Source organism: Diadema setosum, chromosome 8, assembly GCF_964275005.1.
Source record: "Diadema setosum chromosome 8, eeDiaSeto1, whole genome shotgun sequence".
NCBI classification, from domain to species: domain Eukaryota; kingdom Metazoa; phylum Echinodermata; class Echinoidea; order Diadematoida; family Diadematidae; genus Diadema; species Diadema setosum.
Genome location: NC_092692.1, coordinates 16,303,449 through 16,329,005, shown reverse-complemented (window position 1 = coordinate 16,329,005; position 25,557 = coordinate 16,303,449). Strand labels below are relative to the sequence as shown.

The following is a 25,557-nucleotide window of genomic DNA, read 5'->3' as shown; positions in this document are numbered from 1 at the left end:
ATCAAGGAACCGAATCACATTCCTGTCAACATCTGGCAAGAAAAAGAGTTCCACATGTCGCTTAGAGTCCGTTAGTTCCTGGGCAATATGCTCTTGTCCTCGCTGGCCATTTGTAAAGAGTGACTCTTAATTAGTGACAATGGTAAGGCCGGGGGACCAGGAAAACGCGTGACGTGAGTCAATCACGTGACAGCCTTGTCATACATAGTCTTGCCTCAAGCAGAGCTTAACTTTTCGTATTTGTCATTGTGCATAATATTGAGAAAAGGAAATAGAAAATGAAACACGCAGAGAGAGAGAGAGAGAGAGAGAGAAGAGAGAAAGAAAGAAGAGAGGAAGAAATGACAATATGCACGGTTATGATCGTCTTTTTTGATTTCTAAGATGATGGTCCTAGTGTTTCAGAAACGTGTATATAAAGAGGTGCAGAGTTTTGTGCCAATATGTTTCAATATTTCAGCAAAATGGCTGCAGCACATTGTATATTTAGTGTTCATCTTTCTGAACTATGAATTATCCTCTCTTTTTTTTTCGTTCGCAGCAATGGGTAAAATAAGATTGTCCTAGAAATTGTAGCTTAACTGAGACAGCAAGGCAGACAGGCCGACAACCACAACATAAATATCATTGTCCCGTAACCCTATGAGCATATGCTACTAAATGACATGTCGCACTGGTATTGCATATACTGCTTCTTAGACTGTCATGGTGCTTTGATTGTCTATTGTGCAAAGTCTGTGCAGTCTTGATAAAAACACATTCAGTCTGTGCGATGACAGAAAATGTGGAATTGTAAGCACGGGCGTACATTGAGAGAAGAGAGTGTACGTTGTGAGAAGAGAGCGTACATTATGCTTACCAAAGCCTCAAATGAGACTACTAGTAGTTCAAGATCTGGTGAAGACGAATCGCCCTCACGTGTCGCCGCATTTGCGGCCCTATCAATTCACGGAGCAGCGCACTTACCGATATGTCTGCCCGGATTGTGTCCGCCTCTCGTTTGGATAACGGAGAGTTTTCTCAAGCTCAACGCTGAGCGAAAACTCGGTAATGTGTCATGATGCATCACCCGAAACTAGCAGCCACAGATTTGATGTCCTGCGAGATTGGGTACCCCCTTTTTTCTTGAACCATGAAAAAAGGAAAAGAAAAAAAGAACCACGAATCTAAGGAAGAAAGATCGCTTGCGTCCGCCAAGGTGCCTCAAACTAAACCACGATGTATTCTAAAATTTTGACGAAGGGATGAGGGCATTAGTTTTGTAAATGCTATTAAAGCAAGGATAGGCTGTTGACTGAGAGCTTAATGTGACGTAATATATTTCTAGACAAGAAGTGATGTAGATGATAGAGGGCATATTGACCATGATATTTAAAAAGGGTTGACGAGGAACAATGAGTGATGTATAGCCTCAAAACTCTGCCAGACTTTGAGAAGACAGCTCTCATCCCTCCTCTCCTCTATGCTGCCACACAACCTTCATGTGTTAAGAACACGTGCTCTGGAATGGGCCTTCACGGGATGGATGCTAAAGACGTCTTCTTTTCTTTTCTTTTTAAATAGATTATTCACTCTTATCAACAAGTTATTTTTCTTATTGTGTGTGTAGCGTGGAGTAGTTGTGTATACGATATGATATCAGGGAAAGGACACAACCTTATGAATATAAAGTATTATTTCGTGCATCATACGTCTTGTGTACGTTTCTCAAGAGACTTTTGTATGTTATTTGTAAAGCCCTTCTGAATTTTTAACTATTATTATCGATTATGTACGATACAATGTCAATAGAGTGCAATACATACTATATACACATCAAAGTTGTATGTAAATAAAACCTATTATGGGCCTACCTGTGATAGCTCTGGTATCAAATTATGAACAATCGTTTGTGATTTCTTTAAAGAAAACTCGTAAACATTTTTTTTTTTGGGGGGGGATGATTGGCAATGAGGCACCTACATCAAGCACAAATATTGCAATAGAGACGAGTGACACTGTACTATTTAAGGGCTACGGTACTTTGCAGTATGTACATGTAGTTCAACTGTTGTGTCTTTTGTACTTTCCCCATACGTTTGTCTCTTGAACGCTTTCTCATTAACTTGACATCCCTAGTTCACAGAACAATTAGCTTTGTCGATATGCTTCAAGAAAAAAAAATATATATAAGGTCTTCAAGTTATGTAAAAATGATGCTTAAGAGTGCACCTATAAAGTTACGTATTTGCTTTATTGTTTTTTGTTGTTGTTGTTGTTTTTTTTTTGGAGTGTGATTTATTTCCTCGTAATCATATTATGATGACAAAGCACTGAAGTTGGAGGGTAGGTTTCCGACTCACAAAAGCATGTGCTTCTCTGTCATTGACACTGCATTGAGCTGTCATATACTGGTACTAATAGTAGGATCGATGTGCGGGAATGGCCTTCTAATACGCGCTAGTCGACGTTTGATATTGCGAGCTGTTGAAAAGCCATTAATCCCGTACTTATGTCTCGCAGATGATACAATTAGTTATGTGATCTATTCGCATGTTATCGACCTTATGGATAAAGACTTTGCCAGAAGAAGTGGCAGCCCGTTGGGTGTTACTAACGGCTGATAGATCAGCGAGTGTGACCGAGAGGGTTGGATATAGGGTGTATCTGCAAGCTTTATACCCTGCGACATCCGATTCCAGCTGGGGTGTCCTGAAATACACCGTATGCCTGCGGCGGTTTGTATTTCACTGCAGGCAGCGCTGTGCTTTTAGTGGTCCGAGTATACCTATAGCGTGACATGAATGCCTCGTTATGGAACTGGATTCATATTTGACAGTAGTTTTTTCTGATGAACCAACTACATTCAGATTCTCGTGTGAAAATGTCGTACTTAAATTTCGAGTGTTGCTTCACATGCACTGTTACTGAAGTCGTGTTGGATGTATTCTGATTAGAAATAGACAGCAAAAATATAGCATGCAGATTCATCCAACACTCTTCAACAAATTATGGCAGAAAAGGAAAAAAAAAAGCATGGAATTGCATTAGACAGAGAAACAAGAAGTGTGTGGGCAAAAGTCAGATAGACAAACAGATAGCTATAGACAGATGAAAAAGATTGAATATTATATGGACATTATGTGGATTCCAGAAGGATAGACTCTTAACGGATAACAGATGGATGCACCGATGAACATGTACGGCAACATTGATTACAAGAAATTTATTATTGTTATTATTATTATTATTATTATTATTATTATTATTATTATTATTATTATTATTATTAATATTATTATTATTTTAATTTCCTGATGAATATGGAACACATGGATATAGGGAGAAGATTGGAAGGACATAGAGAGAGCGAGAAATGGGGAGAAAAATGGAATTAAAGTCTGATTTCGTCTGTTATCCCCTCTTTCTGTTTTATGGAACACCCTACTTGGCAAGAGGTCATTAACATCAGCCGCGGTGTAGCAGGCTTTACGCTGGAAATGAGTTAATTCCATGCTAAGTAGATGGTGACATTGACTGGGATTTAGATCAAATTATGCTGACATTCATGTCTAATTGTTTGTCATCGTGTAAATGGATTAGTCTGAGGCAAGAACTCAGAGGGGGAAAAATTGTGCATTGCCAAACTGATAACACGTATTTAAAAAGCCGACGTGTATACGTTTTATAACATCTATAGGTTTTATTTCACTCTCCCTGGTATACACCTAAACCACTACTTACGCTATAAAGGTTTGGAACAGCAAGTTGATTTGAAACCGGCTGGTATACTGTAATATTAGAGCATTTTTCTAATCCCATACTGTATGTAAACACAGCATGCTACGCACCGGTGCAGAATTACTACACTGTATTTTTAATTGCTTGTTGTATGTTAATTGATATTTCAATAGCATAATAGATGGACTGATTCAGTTTTATTGAATGGCCTGTGAAATTGACAAGATTACGTACCATGACGTGGGCACACGTGATGGCCTTGTGGTGTTTATCGATTTTACCATTTCTGTTCAATATCCATCGAGGAGACAATTATATATATTTATATATTTTTTTTATTTTTTTTTTTTTGGGGGGGAGATAAATTTACAGCAGCATACTATGGAAATGATTGACGGAATCCATAACGGGTTTTTACCCTGCGATTAATACAAAAACATGTTTTATTGTTGAGAAACCTATTTTCAATTCTCCAGTATACAGTGGTTATAGGCCTACTGTGTACTTCCGTATTGTACAAGAGAATCAGAGCAGTCTAGCTGGTACATCATTTTTCTATGTAGCAAGTGCGTGGGCATATTTCATTACTTTTTGCTTTCAATTATACTTGTCAAACATGATTCTCGACGTATATGGCAGCACATGGTGTTTTCAATGATTTCGCAACACCGCGAAATTTTGTCTAACCGATGCCAGCTGTTTAAACTTCACCGTATACTGATTTGCGAATGATCAGCTGTAATTATTCATACTGAGCGAACAGTTCCTGCTTGTTGCATGTACGGTACAACGCTAATGCGCTGCCGATAAGCAAGTTATCGAAAACGTGTGGGTGGCGAGCATCATGTATTACATTTGTCACAACACTGTACATGGTTATTATCTATTGATCGTGGCACGCCAATGTGTGTATATGAACAGTCTGCAGATGAGCGCGTTAATTGGCTTGGATTGCCCACGCAGTCTTCCATTGTTAAGTGTTTGCTATCAACACCTTGATATCAATACCTTTGTATAAGGGTGTTTGTGTGTGTGAGTGTGAGCAATTTACATTACAAGCACTGTGAATGATTTATAGTTACATGCTTGCTTCATACATGTATTTTTTTTTAATTCTATGTAGTATTTCACCTGACGTTAGACTTCATAAAGCTACCTGTGTTTTGATTCCTTTTCCAGGTCTGCCGACAGACTTGCCAAGGGTTTATCTGTGTTTGACGCTGATCATTACAATATCATAAAATATGTATAAAATGCAATATTGATTAGATGATAAGGTATATATATATATATATATATATATATATATATATATATCATGGCAATAATTAGATTTGATTTGATTTGATTTGATTTGATTTGATTTGATTTATTGGTTCCTGTATTATCATTGTACATGAACATACATGCGCATGTATATATACAATACATACATACATACATACATACATTGTTGGTGCCATACATATACATAATAATTATGTTGTGTCGGATAGTAATGATGGTGATATTAATATTCAATGTGATAACGACAACTTGTAATCATTCTTTCTATTGATCACCATACCTACGTTGTCAATAAAAGCCAATCATCCTTTTCTTTCATTCTCTCTCTCTCCCTTTCCATATCTATTTAATGCAGATTGCTAGAGGAGTACAAGAAAGGTCGACCCGGTCGGAAACCTACACTTCTAAAGATAAAGGTTCGTAAAGACAGCCTCAACCTATCAAAGTTTCCTTCCTCCCTTTCTTTCCTTCTCTTTTTTTTTCTTCCCTCTCTCTCTCTCTCTCTCTCTCCCTCCTTCACGCCCTCTCGCGTCCCAAAACTCTTCTATCCTGTAAAAAAAAAAAAAAAAAAAAAAAAACTTTCGCGGGTGACCGGGAGAACTCTTGTTTTCGTACCGTGTAAGAACCCCTTTTTATTTTATCTCTGTTAAGTCCACACTCAAAATAAGTTTGTTTGAATATAGAACAGGCAAAAGAAGAGCGATATACAGGGAAAGCTTTATTAAGTTCCGATTAGATGTGAAAAAGTTATAAAACTTTGAAGGTATATGACCAGTAAAGCAGAAATTGACGTCTACATGGTGTGGCATGTGAGCTCACCTACCGTTTGTCCTGTGCATAAAATTCTTTTTTATTATTCCGTTATTGATGACGGAATGATTATCATTTTCTCCATGCAGGGGTTGCATACGAATAATATTCACAGTGACAGCATTAAGGGCGCGTATGCGATTGGAAATTCTATCCTTGATGGGAAAATAAAAAATTCTTATTTTATGGTACAGAGTAAATTTGGGGAGGTGAGCTCGGGTGTGACGTCATGAAACGCGAATTTGTATTTGATTGATCACAGTTTCCAAACATCATAACTTTCCAAGTTCTGATCAGAATTTTTTCAAACTTTTACGTCCTGTTCGTGCCATGTTTCTGCTTTTATGCACAACAAACGCATTTCCATGGTTGATGTAAGTTCCCTTTAGCATTGCCATTGCATTTTAAAACAACGTTTACAAGCAGCTCCCCCCCCCCCTCCCCATTCACTCGCGCACTCACTCACACACTCATTTTTGTAGCTTGATGTTTTGTTCTACAAGAGTCACTGCACAACTGCACCCCTTCTTTCTTTTTGAATTTACGTCGTCAAAATTTCATTGGCGGAATTTGTTCGTCATGAGCGTCATGTGTCGCTTCGCATTGTGACTCTGTTGATCAAAATTAAGTGGAAAACTCCCCGAAAAGTGTACGGTGCTGAGTTTTAGTGTTGAGATATAAATGAGATAGCTTGAAATGAAATTATAGTTCACAAGCCTTTATACATGGTCATGCGTCATCGGCCTCCCAGTTTTAGCCTCTCAACGGGTTCAGTTGTGCCGCGATGGGAATTAAATCTTTCCTCCAAGGTTTCTGGTTCAACTCACGATTTGCTCCTACCCATGTCTTGTTATATACTACGCCAGGGTGCCGGTGGCTATCCGTGTACTCGCGCAGTGATAATAAGAGGGAATTATTCGCGGTTTAATCACTCCACCGAAAGCTTTCTAAGTCGGTAAATTGAAGTAAATTGATCCTGTGAGGTGATGTTAAGTAGGGTTCTGATGGTAATTTCCACGCATAATCTAGTAGCGCTCGACATTTCGAACCGCAGTAACCCTATATGCTTACACCCTAACCAACATTCGATTGACATTCCTCGATCGCCCTTGGGTTGTTTGTACATGGTCTGGGTCTAGTGTATCGTATGCGCGTGATTCGTCGTTCGTCGAGCGCCATTTCGCCCCATGACTCATGGTAACGGCAGGAGAAGTTTCCCAACGAAAGCACTTTGTATGAATTCTTGATTCACCACCCAAATCTGTTTTTAAAGGCATAGATATGTATCGAGAATTGCTCAGAGATGCGTATCAATGTGTTGGCAAAGTGCTGTATGAAAGCCGTATAGATATTTTTTTTCGTTATCAATAATAATTGATATTGCTGTTAATACATTTATTTTGTTATTTTTGTTTCATTGTGAATTTTATGAGTAGTGTTATAATCATTATCAAATAAGTTTTAAAGTAGTATGAAAGTTGTCACCGTATTCATTATTATTGATAAAATTTTCAGTAGTATTATTATCGTTCGCATTTATCACCCTCCACACCGCCATTAATCACAGAATAGCGTTGAAACGCTTAAGGGAAAAAGTGTGTAATTATGGGGGGGGGGGGAAATCCCTTTGAAGATAGTCTGTTTGTTTATTTGTTTGATAATTATTTGATAATTTGATTAGTTGATAAGTTGAGATTCTTTTTCTTTTTTTTTAATAACCGAATTGAATGTAAATGTTTTAGCCTTCATTTTCAGCTTGGGGAGACGGGAAGAGAGAGATTGAGATTGGGGAGATAGAGTGAGAAAAAAAAAGAGACACCTTGTGTATCGTGTGTTTTTGGTTCGGTACCAATACAGCGCAATGAATCAGCACAATGGAAAAATTATTAATGATGTCATAGTCATATCATTGGATCACAATTATTTGGATACAACTTAATTACCTGCTTCGTATGAGTGGACTCGTAAAAATCCGAATATTGTCAACATACGATAATGTAGATCCGTAGTTACGGGCTAATTTTCAAAGGGACGCTACGTTTGTTCTAATTCATTATAATATATATTCTATATCATATTATATTATATATTCGTGTTTTGTCAAATTGATGCCAAGTACTAGTAGCCACATCACCGACAATATATATATATATATATATATATATATATATATATATATATATATATATATATATATATAACTTCTACTTAACAAACCTAACACTCTCCTCTTTGTCCACTTTGTGTGCGGATACGACAGTGAAATAAGCAAAGATAAATTTCATTTTACGTTGGATGGCTCTTTCTTCATATTTGCCAGTGAAAACAGTATAATGTATTTTTTTCTTCTTCTTCTCCTTTTCTTGTCTGAGGAGAAGAGATAATACGAGGGCAAGTGAATACAAATTGCGTTATGAGGGATAATTGAGAGGTTTCGACGGCACTTTGGGTGGTTGGGTAATGTATCATCCTCGATACGATTCTGGGAGAGCGCCTTGACATTTCTCGCGCCGCAAGCCACCGACGAGAGATAGCAGCATTGTGGGCTTCTCTCGCAGGGGGCTCCTTAATCATTTATTCCACATTTTGATCCAATAAAGATCGGCCGAATTCGCGCCATTTTCCCATTACGCCTTCGTACCACGTGACTCAACATGAATCACGTCGGTCCGGTGGCAGAGACATATATGGAAGTCTCGCGATGGGTATAGGGACGATTTTATTATGATAATGGCGGGAAGTCGTTGCGAAGAATGAACTATAATATCGCAGCAAGCTTTGGTGGTGGTGACTCATTGATTTTATCGTAATGAAGAATATCCAGATCCCTCGTCGAAGGAGCTCCGCCGATTATTATTAAACAGAGAAAGAGGTTGTTTGCCTGTCTCGATCGAGATGGAAACGCTGATCTCGACGCGTCAATATTATGCAGAGAATACCCAGCGAAGTTCCCCCCTCCTCGATTCATCTCGATTTGATGCAGCATAATAATATTTCTCCCGGGAAAACAAGGGATATTGATACTTTCCAGACGCAAACATGTTATTGTGCTCTCGCTTCTGAAAATAGATAGATAGATGCATTTTTCTCCACTCCCTTGCCATAAATTCTAATGGCTTCATAAAACCTTTGAAGATTTGAAGTTATACAATAGTAACTCTATCTTTTTAATACAGAATTTGACAATGTCCCCACTGATTGTTATCACTTTGGAGTGACAGTAATTTGTCCGCGCTATATATTCTCTCTGTTGATTTGTTGATTTTGGTGAACGGAAATCATAAAGAAAGATGGGGGGAAGGAGGAAATAGAAAAACGGGAAGAGAGGAAAGAATAAAGTATTGCTAATGTCGCTTACCCTTCAACTTGTATTCAACTAATATTATTAACATCTACATTTGATTCCGGCATGTGGTGACGTATATGTTTTGAGTGCATGAGTGTGCCTTGGTGATTTTTCCCCCACCCATAATATGAAAAACATAAATTGTAAGGCATTTACTTTTAATCATTCTCTCTTTTTTTTCAGTTTAGCGCACCAACCATAAAACCCTTAGAACATCACGTTCATGTATTAGCAGAATTTTGTGGTTCGCTGGAAAATGTCTCTCCCTCCCCCCCCCCCCCCCACCGTCAAACACACATTTTTTTCTCCCCGTATCCTACTATATTTTGTTTTCATTTGACTCTCCCAGTCATCATTATCATCACTTTACTTATCATGCGTATTATCATCATTATTATTGATAGTATGATTTTATAATCATCATCATAATCATCATCATCATTATAATTATACTCTGATGGCAATTATCAAAACTATTCGGCTTGGATGAATGAATGAATGATAATAGTCTGTTCAAACGAATAACAACTTAATGAGTTTTACCAGATTTGTTTTGGAGGCATTTTAGCAGGTTTATCGTTATTATCGTGCTTGCCAATTTGTTCGTAAAGCTTACTGAAGCTCGACGAGATTACGCCGATAATCTTATGTGATTGAAATATGCCAACTTCTATAGATGTGCATAAAAGGGGAAAATACAACCACGGCGGTACTATAGCAATATTCACATTTGCTGCAATTTTTTTCCTTGCTACTCCGTCGCTTCAAATTCTGCAAAGCAATGGACTTACTCCTTGTCAAAATGTGTGCTTTATTATTCTCCTCTTGTTTAACGGCATGGTCTTTGTCAACACAATGTGAACTCATTGCAGCCTACAAATGACGTGATAGAGGTATATTTGTCATAGAAAATAAACCAGTGGTGCTTATCATTGCAGAATACATACGTTTATACTAACTAAATATCATAGCTCATTTAGATTTTCTGTAATTTAAAGGTATATTAATTTATGTGTCTTTCAAGTTTGTCCGTCCCGCTTCATGATGATAATTTTGTGTGTAAAGACATGTGGCAACAATTTCTGAATGCCTGCGTGAAAAATACAAACAGGTAGAAAGACAGATAGACACAACAATAATAGTACCAGATTAGATTGTCTTTAAGCTTCGTTCGACATCATTTTCGTTATCCCCCTCCCACTTCCCCTTTCGCCTTCCGTCTCTGATGGAAGACGATGCAGATGAATAACTTCGTGTGATTTGGTCATTATTCAAACATGAAGCATCTGGGGGCCTCCGGAGTATGTGCGCGCTCCGGATCACGTCTGCACTGTCCTCGGCGAGGCTTGTATTTGTTATTCACGTGTCAGAGCAGGTTACGTACATTCACTCACTGTATTCACCCATCCCATGGATTCATTTGTCTCCGACCTTAACCCTCAGCATGCCAAGTTAAGTTCCTCTCTATAGGTTTGTAGGTGGAATTTGTGCACATTATTTTGACTTACTGGCATAAAAAGGGTTAAAGACAAACTTCAATCTGTAGCAGTTCATGTTTAAGGTGATTCCAATAATTTGAGTAAAAAGCAAACATATGGAACCCGGGAATGTACCTTTAAAAAAGAATCAAAATGTAGGAATGTGTAAGGAATTTGTCAGTTGTTTTCCCGATGTGTTCTCGCTGAATGATGTCATTTGTGACAGTCACGTTAGCAATATTAGTGAGATGAGCTGGTGGTGTCATCGCCGTGCTTAACAATCTTCACTGATACTCTCATTCACTGACCTTGGGCAGACTGTATTCATTTACACTAGAATTTCACCAGACGATTACAGCAATTAGGACTTACACGTATCCAAAAATTGTGTTTTAGTCGTCAAATTAGTGGTTTTGATATACAAACTTACTGCACTATGATTGTTGTGCCATGATGCCATTGTCTATAATATTAGCGTATGCAATTGCGTCCGTCTTTCCTGTTTCGTGATAACGGATGAAACGAAGAATTCCATTAAAATACTGTTTCCTATCACATTTTGATGATTGACAGGCGTTCCGTTTGCTAGCCTTTACTATGATAATGAAAGTCATAGGTTCCCCGTTAAAATGCTCGTGTCTCGACATCCCTGTTGGTCTTACAATACAAGTCATATAGGGAATGTCATCTAGGCACCATCTCGCAGAGGTACCAGAGACGCAAAAGGCAGCGTTTATTCCGTTTATTTATAGGGCAATTATTTCAAGAGTCCTTGGAGCACTCGGAAATGCATTCGAATGTGAATTCAGCAACTCCAATTAAGATGTTTGAAATTCATTTTCCGGCTTGCTCGTGTTTTCAGAACATATTACATTACCTGCATAACAGTAAATTTTGTCGTTGTTGTTGTGTTCTGATCGCCAAGAATTGGTTGAATTCTGTAAACGTTCGAAGGAGGAATCGCTCGGTCGATATCTGTGATCAATACCAGATCTATTTTGCTCTATTCTTTAATCGCAATCTTTGCGTTTCTTTTTTTCTCTTTCTTCTCTTCTTTTCTTTCTTCAAAAAAGAAAGAAAATGAATTGTACGTTTTCCCCCGTCCATCATCTCCTCCAAAGAATATTATTCAAAGAATCATTAAAAGCACAAATTCTCCTTCTTCCTTTCCTTCCTCTTTTTTCTCTTGCATCTTCTTCTTTCTCTTGTTTTTCTTCTGCTTGTTCCCCCCCCCTCCTCCTTCTTGTTTATTTTTCCCCTCCCTCATCCATTCCCGTCGCCGTCTTGTACCATAATATAATTATAATATTACTGCACTTGTTCTTCCCTTTCTCCTTGTACACTTTATAGCTAGGCCTTCCCGTGTGTGTAATGATAAGACGAGTAAAATCTATTTTAGGATTTGAGCAATGTAAATGTGGCGAAGTGATTCGGAGAAACCTACCTAGCTATACCCTCTGTCTGATCAAAATACTGACTTATACTCGTACTATATTATGTTATGACGTCACTGTCGCGTTTCCTCGGCATGAAGATGTAGCCTCGGATTCGATACAGAGACGTTAGATTTTCATCAAGTTTGTCATCTAAGGAAAAATGTTGGTATTATCTGTGATCACCAGGATCTTTCATGGCAAACAAGAAAATTAATGCGAACGAAAAATTTAGAATCGCGATTGGTCACAGAGCGAGATCGGCCGACGGCGATCATGGAGAATATTTGAGCCATGACAAACCTCTTTGTGTTTGTTTGCAGGGTGGTGCATAGGATGAGCGTGGATCAAGCACCGATTAGTTAACTGCCAATTAAAGTAAAGGAAATTATCGGGGATAGTAAAAACTATCGTCGTCAAACATCTTTGTACAGACACACATACACACACACACACATATTGGAGGAATAGACGCGTGATTTTTACACTGTAGACTTGTATTACTGTGCGTGTGCGTGCTCATAATTATTACGTGTATATTTACATCGTATCAGTGACGTGTGCATGTGCTATAATATCGTATTGATACAGTAAATTTGCATCCAGCTGTACGGCCTACGCATAAATTAAATGCGGCTTGATATACTGTTTTTTATTACTATGTCTTCCGTCTTCACTTATCCCAATAGTTTAGTTTGACGGTACTGCCTTCTAGCGTGGATGAGCAATTAACGAACTGCCAGGCGTTAATTGCAGAAGGCTTCATTGACTCGACCCACTTCTCTCGTTCGTCTCATAACCTACTTTAACAAACAATAAAAATGTGCTAAGCGCACTGTTCAACGTCGTCGATGGAATAAAATCCTTTCTCACCGCCCGCGAAGGGATCTCCGATATCAATACGGCATTGATTAATTCTAACCTAGGCCGCCAAGTTCGAGATTAAAAAACAGGATAGTCTGCATCTCTCGACTTCATCTGCGGAGCCCGCTCAAATCCGACCCATCCCCCTCCGCATCAATCCCTCAAAAGAAACTCTTGCGGTGGATAACGTAAGTCAGCTGGCACAATAATGCCAATGTCCCGATATTTGATATCTCTTATCGTCATACTCATCCGATTTGAGGAAGTCTTCACGGGTCGACATAACGACATGATTATTTATAAGTGGCTGCAACCAAAGACTAAGAGTAGGCGCTGAGTACACGTAGGGGCATACGGTAGACTCATTACGTGTCGTACGAAGATGAGTAGTTCTCAGCCTTAAAGGTAGCAATCTAGGGGAAGGTTGTGATGTGTTCCTTCAGATTATGTCTTGTCTTTACCCCTTCAAGTCACTGGGGAGAGTCTACTTGCGTCCAATGAGAAAGTCCTCTCAAATTCTATTTAAGATGTTTTAATAATTATATCCAATTAAGGCAAGCTCTAAGAAGTCGATGCGAAAATGTATGTCAACGAAAAAATGAAATGTCAGTGAGAAAATATTTGCCATGGACGCGTTAAGAGAGAGAGAGAAAAAAAAAAAGGTTCACACAATAACGATAAACCTTATTGTCAAATGCTTGAAATGCGTTCGAGAACTTGATGCAGGTATATGATGTCACTTGGAGCAAAACAGATATACATATGAAGTAAGGCCTGCTAAGGCGTACATGTATGCTTACCGTGCATTTCCATTAGAGGGTTTTGTGGCATTGATTTGCTTTGCATTCTGTAATGAGTCAGTTTTACATTCATTTCTGCAAAACGCTTCTCCTTTTTATTTTCCTCTCTTCCTTTACTTCTTCCTGTTATGTTACTTTATCGCCACAAACTTCCATCTTAGATGCATATTGTTATTATCTAGATGCTACAGTGATTATCAGTTGATGGTGCGACACATGAGAAGTGAGGTTAATGTGTATTTTTTAATAAATACCTTATGTGTATCGCAGAAAAATATCTGATGAATAAATCATTTGGCTTTCCGTCGAGTAGTCGGACATTTATATATCCGCAATAAGCAGCGAGGTGGAAAAAGAGAGCGAAATCTCATTTTATGATAATATCCCTTTGCAAATTCTCCAAGCCTTCAAATGAAGTGGGGAAAGCATCGGGAGCCCGTGGTCATGTATAGCATATGTCATTCCCGCCTAATACTGTACACGTAGCCAAGATAACAAAGATAATGAAACGTCCGTCCAACATAATATCCTTCTCTACCTCTTCAAATGTTTATCGGAACGAGTTAGTTGGCACGTTCCTCATATTCTTTTTGTTTTGCTTTTTTTAATTTCTTTTGCGTTTGAGAGGAAGGTACGCTCGTTGCTGAGGCCCCCCAATTTCCACATAAAATGTCATCGACAATATGCTGAGTGACATCAGGGTGCTCTACATCCGATATGAGAGACACGCATTACCCCTTATTAAGTATAAATAGCATTTTACCTCTAACGAAAACTTTTTTTTTGTCGGGACTGGGTAGTAACAATTAGCAAATGAAAGTGATTTTACATATTTTAAACTTTGATTCTCTCTCTGATGTGGCGATATGGTTTTTGTTTCATGTTTGTAATGTTTATGATATGTACAATGTATCCTATATTCTTTACCTGGTCGAATAAATAATCATCATCATCATCATCATCATCATCATCATCATCATCTTTGGCTCTCTACTGCATGATTTACTAGAGCCGGAGTCACTCATTTCTATATAGTATCAATGGAGATAATTAGGTATACATGATAGGCCCGTTCTGAAGTGACTGAACGAAACAAATGATACACACGAACGTTTGTGAAGATCTTAAAAGCATTTAACTAATAAGTGTCTTCTTGATACGCTGGCTTTGGAGGATGCTTCTAGCATTCCTATAGTCAATCTGAGTGCGAATTGCCTTCAATGCATATTTTCGTCTAATCACCATTGTTATGATTATGCAAGAACACTGGATATTTTTTTCTTTTTTGTGTATATGTCTATATGTTGTTCATGGTATCATTTGGCCGAAATTCTGGTCAGAAATGATGCGACTATGGAGACAAGGCCCGAATCTTAAGATTTATTGATTAGAATGAAATCAACAATGTAACAGCCTGTCGTTTGTATCTCGCCCTTGAGCTTGATTTAACGATATTTGATCTCATAAACTAATGCCGCATCCCATTCACCAGAGTTCCTTGGATGTCTTTGGATATGCGCTATGTTTGAATAAAGAAGGAATCATCAGTTACAAGGGGAAATGGTCGGATCATGTCTGAATAGTTACAAGATATATGATTATCATAATGGTCGAATATGCACAAAAGATGTTGTGAACGTGTGCATGATACGATTTATGCCCCTACACAAGCAGTAGTCGTTAAAGGTCGCAAGGATTTTTCAGTTCTAATAAACCAACTCCATCTCCTCCCGTGTAGGAGCTACATGAACATAATAATAAGCACTGCTTTTGGCTTGAAGAAAAGGACGACGACGTCTCGAAACGTCTCGATCCGTGACTGCAGGATATTGTGAGTGATGTCGACCTTTAACGATATTATAACTCACCCGAGGTGGACGCTAATGTGTCGGGTATTTATCTCGCGAGCTCCTACACCAGCGATCGTTCGTGACATTTCCAGACGGGCTCTTTCTAATACGCGCCACACACCTTAGCCTTCAATAGCATTCTCTTCTTCGTCTCTCCTTCCCTTCTCGTCCGCTCTCTCTCTCTCTCTCTCCCTCTTTCTCTACCCTCTTCCTCTGTCGCTCTCAAGCAATTCAGACTCAATTGAGTCTGGACGAGATGACGATGGCATGGGTGATGTTCTGCCGACGATGTCGACAAGGCCAATGGCATGATTATATACACTCACCCTTTCGCATCGCGAAAAATGCCTTGTCACCAAGGCGGCGGCGATGGGATTAGATCGTGACGAAGTCAATTGGTGACACTACATGTAATTATATATGGTATACATTATGTGTATGTGCGCATATACGATAGATAGATAGACAGACAGACAGATAGATAATAACCATGTCACAAACTAGATGGAAACTTTTGGAACGGTCGGTGCGAGCTTGGTTTGTATGTGTGTGGGATAATCTTATTCTGTAGTTCGTGGTCGTTCACATTATTCATACATATTAAATCGCGAATTGTGCTATGCATCATAAACGAATTTCCTGTTTTATGTTTTCTTCGTACACTATTATTCCCGATTCCCATACCGTTTCCCCATGCAACCAAAAAAATATCCTCTTAAATTAATTCAGACATTGTGTAGGTGCTATAATCATGCAAGAAGGTATGGTGATACCTCCTTGGTAGTCATAGTGATACCTCCTTGGTATTATGCAATCTCTTCAAACTCGCGCATACTAAGTATTTTATTTACCATTGGCTTTATATATATCTCTCCAATGGCGTCAGCTAGCTATTACATGATAGCACATCCTGAATAAGTGCTATATCACTCACATGGTTCTGCTGGCATTTTCTTCCGTTCTCTGGCTGTGTCGCAAAGTGAACATATCTGAAGAAAAATAAAAATCTGTTATTAAAAAGGGAAACTGAATTTATAACCCTGCTACATTGAAATCCATGTGTTATGATTTGAAGGAAAAAATGCAAAGTTGTTTTGTTTTGTTTTTTCCTATGGACTAGCTTGAGAACAATTTGGGATTCATAGTAAACCAGGGAGGTAGACAGAGATGTCTTCCCACCTCAATGATTAAACTGAAAGAAATAGATAATAGCGATAGATCCCTGCTTGTATAGCAGGATGTAAAGTGATTCAAACACTTTCCATTACAACATTGCCAATAATGCCTCCAACTGCAATAACGCGACCACATACTCATGAATCTAGGAAAAGACTTTGACCTAAAGCTATGATAAACGATGGACGGAAACCCTTGGAAAGAGTTGCCATATTTAGCTTCCTGTTTGCTTTCCATAAACACCCTGGATCCGTGGTAATTCATACCATCACTTTATACGTTTTTGCCAAACTTTTTTTTGGCTCTGTTTTGTTTGTTTGTTTATTTGTTTGTTTATTTTTGGAGGATATCATATGCGTGAAATCATATTCCATATGTTATACTAATCATCATAATTGCGATAGTAATTTTTTTATTAGTTATTTTTGGTGGTAAGCTTTGACCCTAGATGATTATTGTACGGAGAAGATCTATAAAGAATTCCAAATGAACCAAAAGGAATTACCCTCGACAGGGTCCCAGTACCATACACCATGCATAGAGAGCAATAGAGAGCAAACATTATCCTTTATCGGGCAGAGATTGTGACATTTTAAATGTCCTTCTCACCCCCACTTGAAAGGGGGGATGGTGTAGTTCTGGTTGAGGTAGGGGATTCAGATTTTAACTTCTTGTGAGATGATTAGAAACCTCTTATGAAATATATAAAAGAGCATACAACATTCTAAGTCTAAAAGTCCAAAGTTTAGTTGATGAAAATTGGTTTTGAAATGGCTGAGATATCCAAAAACAAAGTAAAAACAAACTAGGGGTCCCATGCAAATGTTTTTAGAACCCCTTTCTTTTTGGATATCTCGGCCACTTCAAAGCCAATTTTCAAATATTCTTAAAATTGTATGCTGTGTAATATTTCATATACATGCACTGTTTCTATTCACTCACAAAAAGTTCAAACCTGAATCCCAATCTCAACCATAATTATACCATCTCTTCCAACTATAATCACTGTTATTATCATTATTGTTATTAGTATTATTACTATTTTCTTTTATTACTGTTATTATTTCAATCAATGGTGGTAATAGTAGTAGTAGTAGTAGTAGTAGTAGTAGTAGTAGTAGTAGTAGTAGTAGTAGTAGTAGTAATAGTTGAAATAGTTGTAGTGTAGCTGGAAGGTGAGACCGGCCCACCACCCTGAGTGGTATATATGCTATAGGTATTGGTTGTTGACGATAGGCACGAGATGACAGTATGAATCAAGCGGTCGTCTGAACCCGCGGGAAACGGTCATTTCGCCGGATGAGCAGCGTGCGCCATCGACAGAAGCAATTACGAAGTCTCATTTTTATCCCGCTCGCAAGATATTGAGTGTCGTCAGCCATGTTGGCTGCTCAGGAGTGACACTTCATTCGGTCGTTCAGGGGCGGGGTTTTAGAGGGAATGGACTTTCAAATCTGTTGAATCGTACAGTTTTGGTTGAGATCTAATACATTTCAGGTTTCTAACATTTTTTTTTTGTGTGTGTGAGATAATGAGAAACTTCTTATAAAATATGAAAAAGCATGTAATTCTATGAGGCATTCAACGTTTATGAAGATTGGTTTTGAAATGGCTGAGATCAATATCCCAAAAAGAGCGATTCTAAGAAAGTGTAGGACCCACACTTTATTACTATCGCTTTGTTTTACTTTGTTTTTCGATGTTTCAGTCATTTCAAACCCGATTTTCATCAAATAAACTTTGAATTCCTCTTAAAATGGTATGCTCTGTACGATATCATAAGTTTTTTCTTGGTATCTTGCAAAAAGTTAAAAGCCCAATTCTCATCTCCACCAATACTGACCATCCCTTTAAGAGCCACACGAAATTGATTTTTTTTTCTCAGTTTGTCTATTCTTCTTGCGCTTGCTATGCATAATAATATGTAACAGAGAATTATATGGCATTAAGGATGTCTCAATTCAAGTTGCAAAACACTTCAAAAATTGTCAAGTGTCTCTTTAAACTGTTCTGCTCGATTGGAATCACGAGGTTGCAGTTTTGAAGACTCTTGTTGCTAATTAATTCCCTTGCTCGTTTAACGAGACTCTTCGAGAGATTCTGTTCTTGTTTTTGTTTTTTAGTGAATTCCAGCTCGATGTGAAAAGGATTCATGCGGGGTTTCATTCTCACCAAGAAAATGCTGTCACAGTTAACACCTACATTGTATGGCTTCCTTACGGATACCAATCTCATCAGAGCATATCTGTGACTGGAAGACAAATTGAATAATTTTAGAGATTATGAAGAATGTCAGGAGCGACAATATACTTGCCACGTTGACCTTCTCCGGACCAAGGAGCACTGACATCTCTTACGGCATACTGTAGTTGTCAATGGTACCGTCAGAGGTACTGAGCGCGTAAAGCGAGGTGCAGTGATTTGGTTCGACAACAGCTTAAAAAAATGGTAATTTTTCTCCTGGTAGAAAACGTTTGAACACAGGTTGGATGCGATTATATTGTGATGTTCCGTGATGATTACAAATAACCCACTCCCAGTGGTGATTTCGTTGGAGCTGCCGCATGCGGAAATGGAGGTGAATTTGACCGAGATAATCTTGTCGAGATTTCCTCAAGAATCACATAGTTCATTGTTGCTGTCTTGTTTGATTGTGTGAAATTCAATGACGGCACATTCAGCGATGAATTGCAGAATATTGTGATGTTATCTCTCAGATGTGTACAAAGGTGTTCTCTCCGCTTTCGGGTGTGACACAATTCGGTATCGCATCAATTACGCCTGAAAAAGAAAAACAGAAAAAGAAAAAAGAAAAATGTTTACTCGACACCCACTTCAGCCACGCTCAATGGCTTCAATGTTGCAATTGTCACATCACGTGTGTCAACCCATTTCTCAAACAAGCGTAGAAAGAGGGGGAAAAAGGCGAGTTTGCCGCATTTTAGCCTGATACTTGCGAGGTACTGATGTTGACTTTGCATCAGGTGTGTGAATCAAGAGAAAATATTGACATTATTCGGGCGGGTCGAAACAGAACTGTGCAAGCGAGCCGTGAAAACAAGGGAAAAAGAAAACAACAGCAACGGCATTTCCATTCCTACACCTTGCCACTGCCACTACGCCCGACAATATCGCAAAACATAAACAACCTTACCTCCAGTATGCCTATTGATGACACTCAATCAATCAAGAAAAAGCTGTGTAAAGTAGAAAATGTTCATTCTGCTGCTTGAATGCTATTCCAATTTTAGCCTTTAAGAGGAAGATGAAATACCTGGTTTCACCAATAGCCTTGCAACTGTAGTGGTCGTGTTTCTGCAAGAGACTTGCCAGTTTACTATTGCTGAGATTTTTAATCTGTGTTTTCCTCCCTATCTCTCTAAAATCATCAAAATCAAGCATTGCTTGCGATTATAACTCCATTTAATGCCAATATTTTGTTTGTTTATAGATTTGTTTGTTTGTTTGTTTGTTTGCCTGTTTGTTTGTTTGTTTGTTTGTTGCTGGGATTGGGGGAGCAGAGATGCTGGGGCTGAGTAAGGAAGGTTCTCCACGAGGCTGACTAACCTTCAAGTCTTATCATTGTGTACATCTGAATGTGTCAATAGTTCTTGTAGAGATGTTTGTGAATTCCAGCTCCTATTCCACTTCAGGTTGTTGAATTGTAAAGGGGAAAAAACTAATAGAGGGAAGGGGGAGAGAGGGGGAGAGATAAAAAAGAAGGGAATGGAAAAGTAAACTTCATGTGTGCAGAGAGAGGGGGGACCAAAAAAAAAAAAGAGATTTCCAGTGTGCAAAGAGATACAGATACGTGAGGACAACGACATTGACAGAAACCGCTGCGAAATGGATGGATTGGGACAAATTGGCAATATTCGTCCACTAGGTGGCGCCGTTTGGTAATTGGTTGGCTCCGTGTCCTTTATTGACGTAACAATCCACGTGACAGAGTTGCATCCTTCTCTCTCACTCACATGTCGGGACATGATAACGACTTGATAATGATCCTCAAATTGTAAACGAGGACTCTGTCCTCTACGCTTGCACTCAACTCGCACAGCGCCCTGAATGATCCACTATTGCCTCCTCACCTCTATCGCGCCCGACAGAGTATGTAGAAGGTTCAATGACTTCAGAATACCAGTGCGATTGCGCCCAAAATGAGAAAGAAACTCCCACAGGTTGCATGACTGACGGTCTGTTATTTAACCCTGTGTGTGCCAGGGACTTTGGACAGTGGGTACAACGTGATGGGGTATTATGTACCAATCGGCGCTCTAAGCACACAAAGGGTAAAGGACGATGTTAAGCCACGTGTTCACGCTCTGTTAAACACTTCATACGTCTCAAAGAATATCGGCTGTTCTATTTCAGTCCGACCTATTGAAATTCTTTCTGTTTTCTATTCGGTGTTTATTACAAATCACATCATTTTTGTACATCTTAAAAGCGGTAACGGTCCATATTATACAAACTTAGATTTGCAGGCTGTACATATAGGGCACGTGGTGTGAATATGGTTTAAACAAAATCGTTGTCGTTTCCAATTCATATTACCTGGACTCTCTTTCTGGTTAAGCTGTAAAAACGGCAGTAATCCTAAAGGTCACGTTTTATATCTATTGCCGTATTTTTCCACTACTTTTATGGTAACGCATGTAGCCTACATACCGTCAGAAATAGGTTTATTTACTAGCCTTTATCTTCTTCTTTTTTTCATACTATTTTTGTATGGTGATAGTGCTTCAAGTCGAATGCCACTTCTGAACTGCATGAGATTATATCCAGCAGTGTGTCCAAATTTCTCATCCGACGCTTGGAAAACTATGATTTAAAATGCGTCGACATATGTAGAGAGGTCTACGACTGTTTCAAATTACAAGGACTTGTGCCTATAATTCACGACAGAATACGTCTTTGATTGAGTACAAACATGTGCATCTCTGCAGTTCTGGATGGTTACGTTCTTGAACAAGACTGGCAAGTTGATGAACATTAAAATACCATGACACGCTGCATCGTAACTTCCTTGGTTCTAAGTTCAGTTTTGTCGTTCGAGCTTTACGTATTGTATGAGGTTCCGCAGGATTCTGTCTTCAATAGCTGACAATGCTTGCTTGGCTCTCCTCCGTGGCCATTTGCCAAATTCATTAACGAGTTACGAATACTCCTGGACCACGCATGGTCTTAACTTTGATTAGCCATATTGTCTAACGATATGTGATGACATCTCCGTTGCTCAGTTTGTCAAACACCGCAACCTTTACGCCAGAGAAAGTGAAAAAAAAAAAACTAACACCACATGGAAGCCATGGCGTCCTTGTGAATGCGTATTCATATTACTTTGATATCATCTTTATGATCCTCTCTTGTATAATTACCGCCATTGTACTATGTGAATAGCATGGACCCCCCCCCCCCATTTGTGTTTGCCTCAGAGCGTAGGTTTGTACTTCGTACACGTATACATACAATCGATTCTTTTCTGTTACCCTACCGAAGAAAATCACGAGGCTTGCATAATAAATCAGACCCACATAAAATGCATGATCTGCACCCTCTAAATGTTCCTTTGATCCGACACCTTTGCTTTCATTCACAGAGCCAAGTAGGCCTACTGTTCCTAACTAGTGTGTTAACTCTTGAGTTCATTCGTTTGTTCCTTCTTCTTCTTTCTTCCTGTGCAGGAGCTTAAGTCGTGGAGAAAAACGGGTAGCAACGACCTGGTGGCCAAGGCACACAAGGATCGTCTCTTGACGGAACTCACGCAGATCCAGAACCAGGAACAAGCTGTGACCAAAGCAAAGACTATAGAGGAGCAGGACTTTACCAAGGCGCTGCCGGACAATGGACCGAACCAAACACGCATGTCCAGCGCTCCCACAGTAGTAGAGAAGAGTCAAGTGAAGGACAGCAATGGGAACTACCCGCTGATGTCCAACCGCGAGCACGATTTGAGGATCCTGAAGAAACCAAAGTCGCTGTTCCTCAGAGATCACCAGAACGAGAGTATTCAGAGCGAGCCAAAGTTTGGCAACTGTCGCGACGCCAATTCCCCACTCGCCGGCAGCCTGCCGTCGCCCTGTGCCGCCACTCCGACGTCGGCGTCACTCCCTACCACACCCAGCGACGAGGGCGCTCGCAATATGATGGCGTCCCCCACGCCACCAGTAGGCAGCCTGAAGCAGGGCAAGTTTGCGCTGCTGCGGAAGTACCGCAGTTCGGTAGAGGAAAACCTGCACGTGACCGTGACTGACGTCACAGTCGGGAATGTGACAGTTGCTATCAGGGAAGGCAACACACCGGCGGGATTCTTTCGGGAATGCGAGTCGCCTTCGTCCGTCTCGGGGCACAGTAGCGGTTGGTGCAGTTCGTAGTCCCGCTGAGACAATGGCGTAAATCGTCAGATGATCTACCTAAAACCTGATGAGGTTCGTGATCTGATTGTTCACGGAAATACGTGCGCGACTGCATTGTGGATAACAGGCAGAAAACTGCAACAGTTTTCCTTTTAAAGAGCTAGTTGTCGAGATTTGGACTGCATCCTCATCTTGAACCCTTTCTCGGCACACTTTCTTCTACAACTTGTCCGAAAAAAAAAGACAGAAAAGTAAAAATAACTCTCTGAAAAGCGAAGACCGAACATTTTGTGGATGATCGGTTGAAAGATGAAGAAGGCAATGTAGAAAGAGGGAACTAGAATGAAGCATTATGGACTGTAAAGAAGGCTAGCTTGAGTCGTTCCCCGTGACGTATGCATTCTTGCAAGGAGCGAGCTCTGGCATATTGGGGATGTGGGAATGGGTTCCCTCGAAATGTTACTAAGAAGGGTCCGAACTTTTTCTCGAGACTGTCTGGTTTGCTATGTCTTTTGGTTCAGTCTCACGGTTCCAATGCCCGTACTGTGGAGGCATGGAAAGATAGACACGTGAACGGCAGAGGTAGTTTTTATGCAAGCGTATTCATGGATGGGTCGTGTGTATCAGTGTATTGTTGAGTGGATTTGGCAAAACGATTTGTCGTACACCAGGCACGTCGGTCTACTATCGAAATGATCTCATATTTTCGTAGTGCGCACTATTCGTACACGTGTCTTGTCTTATATTCATTTTTTGATCGGGACGATAAATGACTGTTAATTCGTATAACCTAACGCACAACTATACGGTTATAGGCCTGTCTAAATGTCAGTTGTTTTACTGTGCCATCGAGATTTTACCATCGAGACTTTACTTAGCCTCCCGTGCCTCGTAGGGTAGAAGGATAGCTAGAAAGCCTTCCATTTTCGGAGTTAACTTAAACAGTAAGTTGTCTTTCCATTTAAGTGATGTTTCTTGTGTGAGAGATTGATTAAAGCTGTAATCATTTGTCATGTGTGATCGTTCACTGATGTTAAATGTATTTTTTAACCTATGCTTTCCTTGTAGTAGTGTGTTTTCATTCGCCTTTTCTTTTTTTGTCGACGGTGTTGGAATGACCTGCAATGGTTTGTGAGGAGACTATTCTTGTACGATTCACACGACTGGGATGATGAAGAAAATAACCATTTGATGAATCTGGACATAATTCATTTAAGAGGTGGCATTGCTCCTTGAAACATTGTTATTGCATTGTTTTATGTTTTTGTACTGAAATAGAATACTATCATACCATCCGATGTACTCCAAGACAATGAAATGGATGGCAACAACCCAAAAGTAGGCATGAGAGTCTTGTGCTCGTTACATTTTACTGTTTCTCAAGAAGACAGCAACCCGTAACATTCTTACTTCATATGTGTTCAAGGTGTACATACGGTATTTTTAATATGATCCATGCATTCCAAAATGTTGGAAGAAACAAGCATGTTATTGATGTTGGTGAGCTTGTCGTTGTCCATCTCTTTTAAACAAGGGGGTTAGCTGTAAACTGACCTCACTAAATTCCCCTCGCCTCTACCTTGACAGTACTTTGAGCGACTTTACAGGCGAGTAGATGAACTCGCTCATTTTTGTGCTAATTTGATGTTAATGGCAGCTGTTTCAGCATGACTCTCTATGAAATGTTTACAAGAAGGAAGGGGCAAAACTTGAAGGTTACGTTTGACGAAAAGAAAAAACACGACTAAACGTAGAAGTGCCTTTGCAATGACAGACGGAAGAGAAAAATTAAGCGATGGACGGAATAACTATTGTGATAAAGTGATAATGTTGTGATGAAGCATATACCCTGTTTATTTTCTGTTCTTTTTGTTTGCTGGAATGATATATTTTTTATGTCTATTCCTTGTGTTTCTTTTATTGTTTGTTACCATGAATCACGAATTAAAGAAGTAGGCGGTTTCTCATCTGGCATTATAAAAGTGAGCCTCGGAACAGCAATATTTGATTGTACAGAATTGAGAGTGTTTTGGTATAGTGCCGTTGGGAAATGACTTACCGTGTGATCATCTGCGCAGAAAGAAAGCTTCCTTGTTGAACGTTCAGCAGTCGAACCCGTATGTACATAGAAAGGAGAAAGCTGAAAGGTACACATTTTTTTACGTACGAGATATATTTTTAAGAGACTGTACATACGTGGAGGCAATTTTGTAAGTGCAAAATATTGTAAGCGGCAGATGTAAAATGAAATGCAAAAAAAATGTGATGATGTGTTTCGCGGAAGGCTAATTCGTTTGCGGCAAGAAATAGTGAAAGTTAGCGGTGTGAGGGTGGCAGTATATATTTACATGTGATGTGTAAATAAAGCATGTTGTATGAATTGGCATGACCTGTCCAGAGGTCATGGTAGTAATGCCATACTTGTTTTTTGTCG

The 25,557-nt window shown here is 39.3% G+C and overlaps 1 protein-coding gene across 1 annotated transcript in view; it reads left to right on the top strand.

The window, feature by feature from the left end:
• LOC140231659 (chromobox protein homolog 7-like) overlaps window positions 1–24,199 on the top strand; it is a 67,519-nt gene extending 43,320 nt beyond the window's left edge. Inside the window, exons 4-5 of the mRNA XM_072311812.1 lie at window positions 5,363–5,423; window positions 22,452–24,199. Coding sequence (XP_072167913.1) covers window positions 5,363–5,423; window positions 22,452–23,141 — 751 coding nt within the window. The 3' untranslated portion in view covers window positions 23,142–24,199. The remainder of the gene's footprint in view (window positions 1–5,362; window positions 5,424–22,451) is intronic.
• Window positions 24,200–25,557: the final 1,358 nt, after the last annotated feature.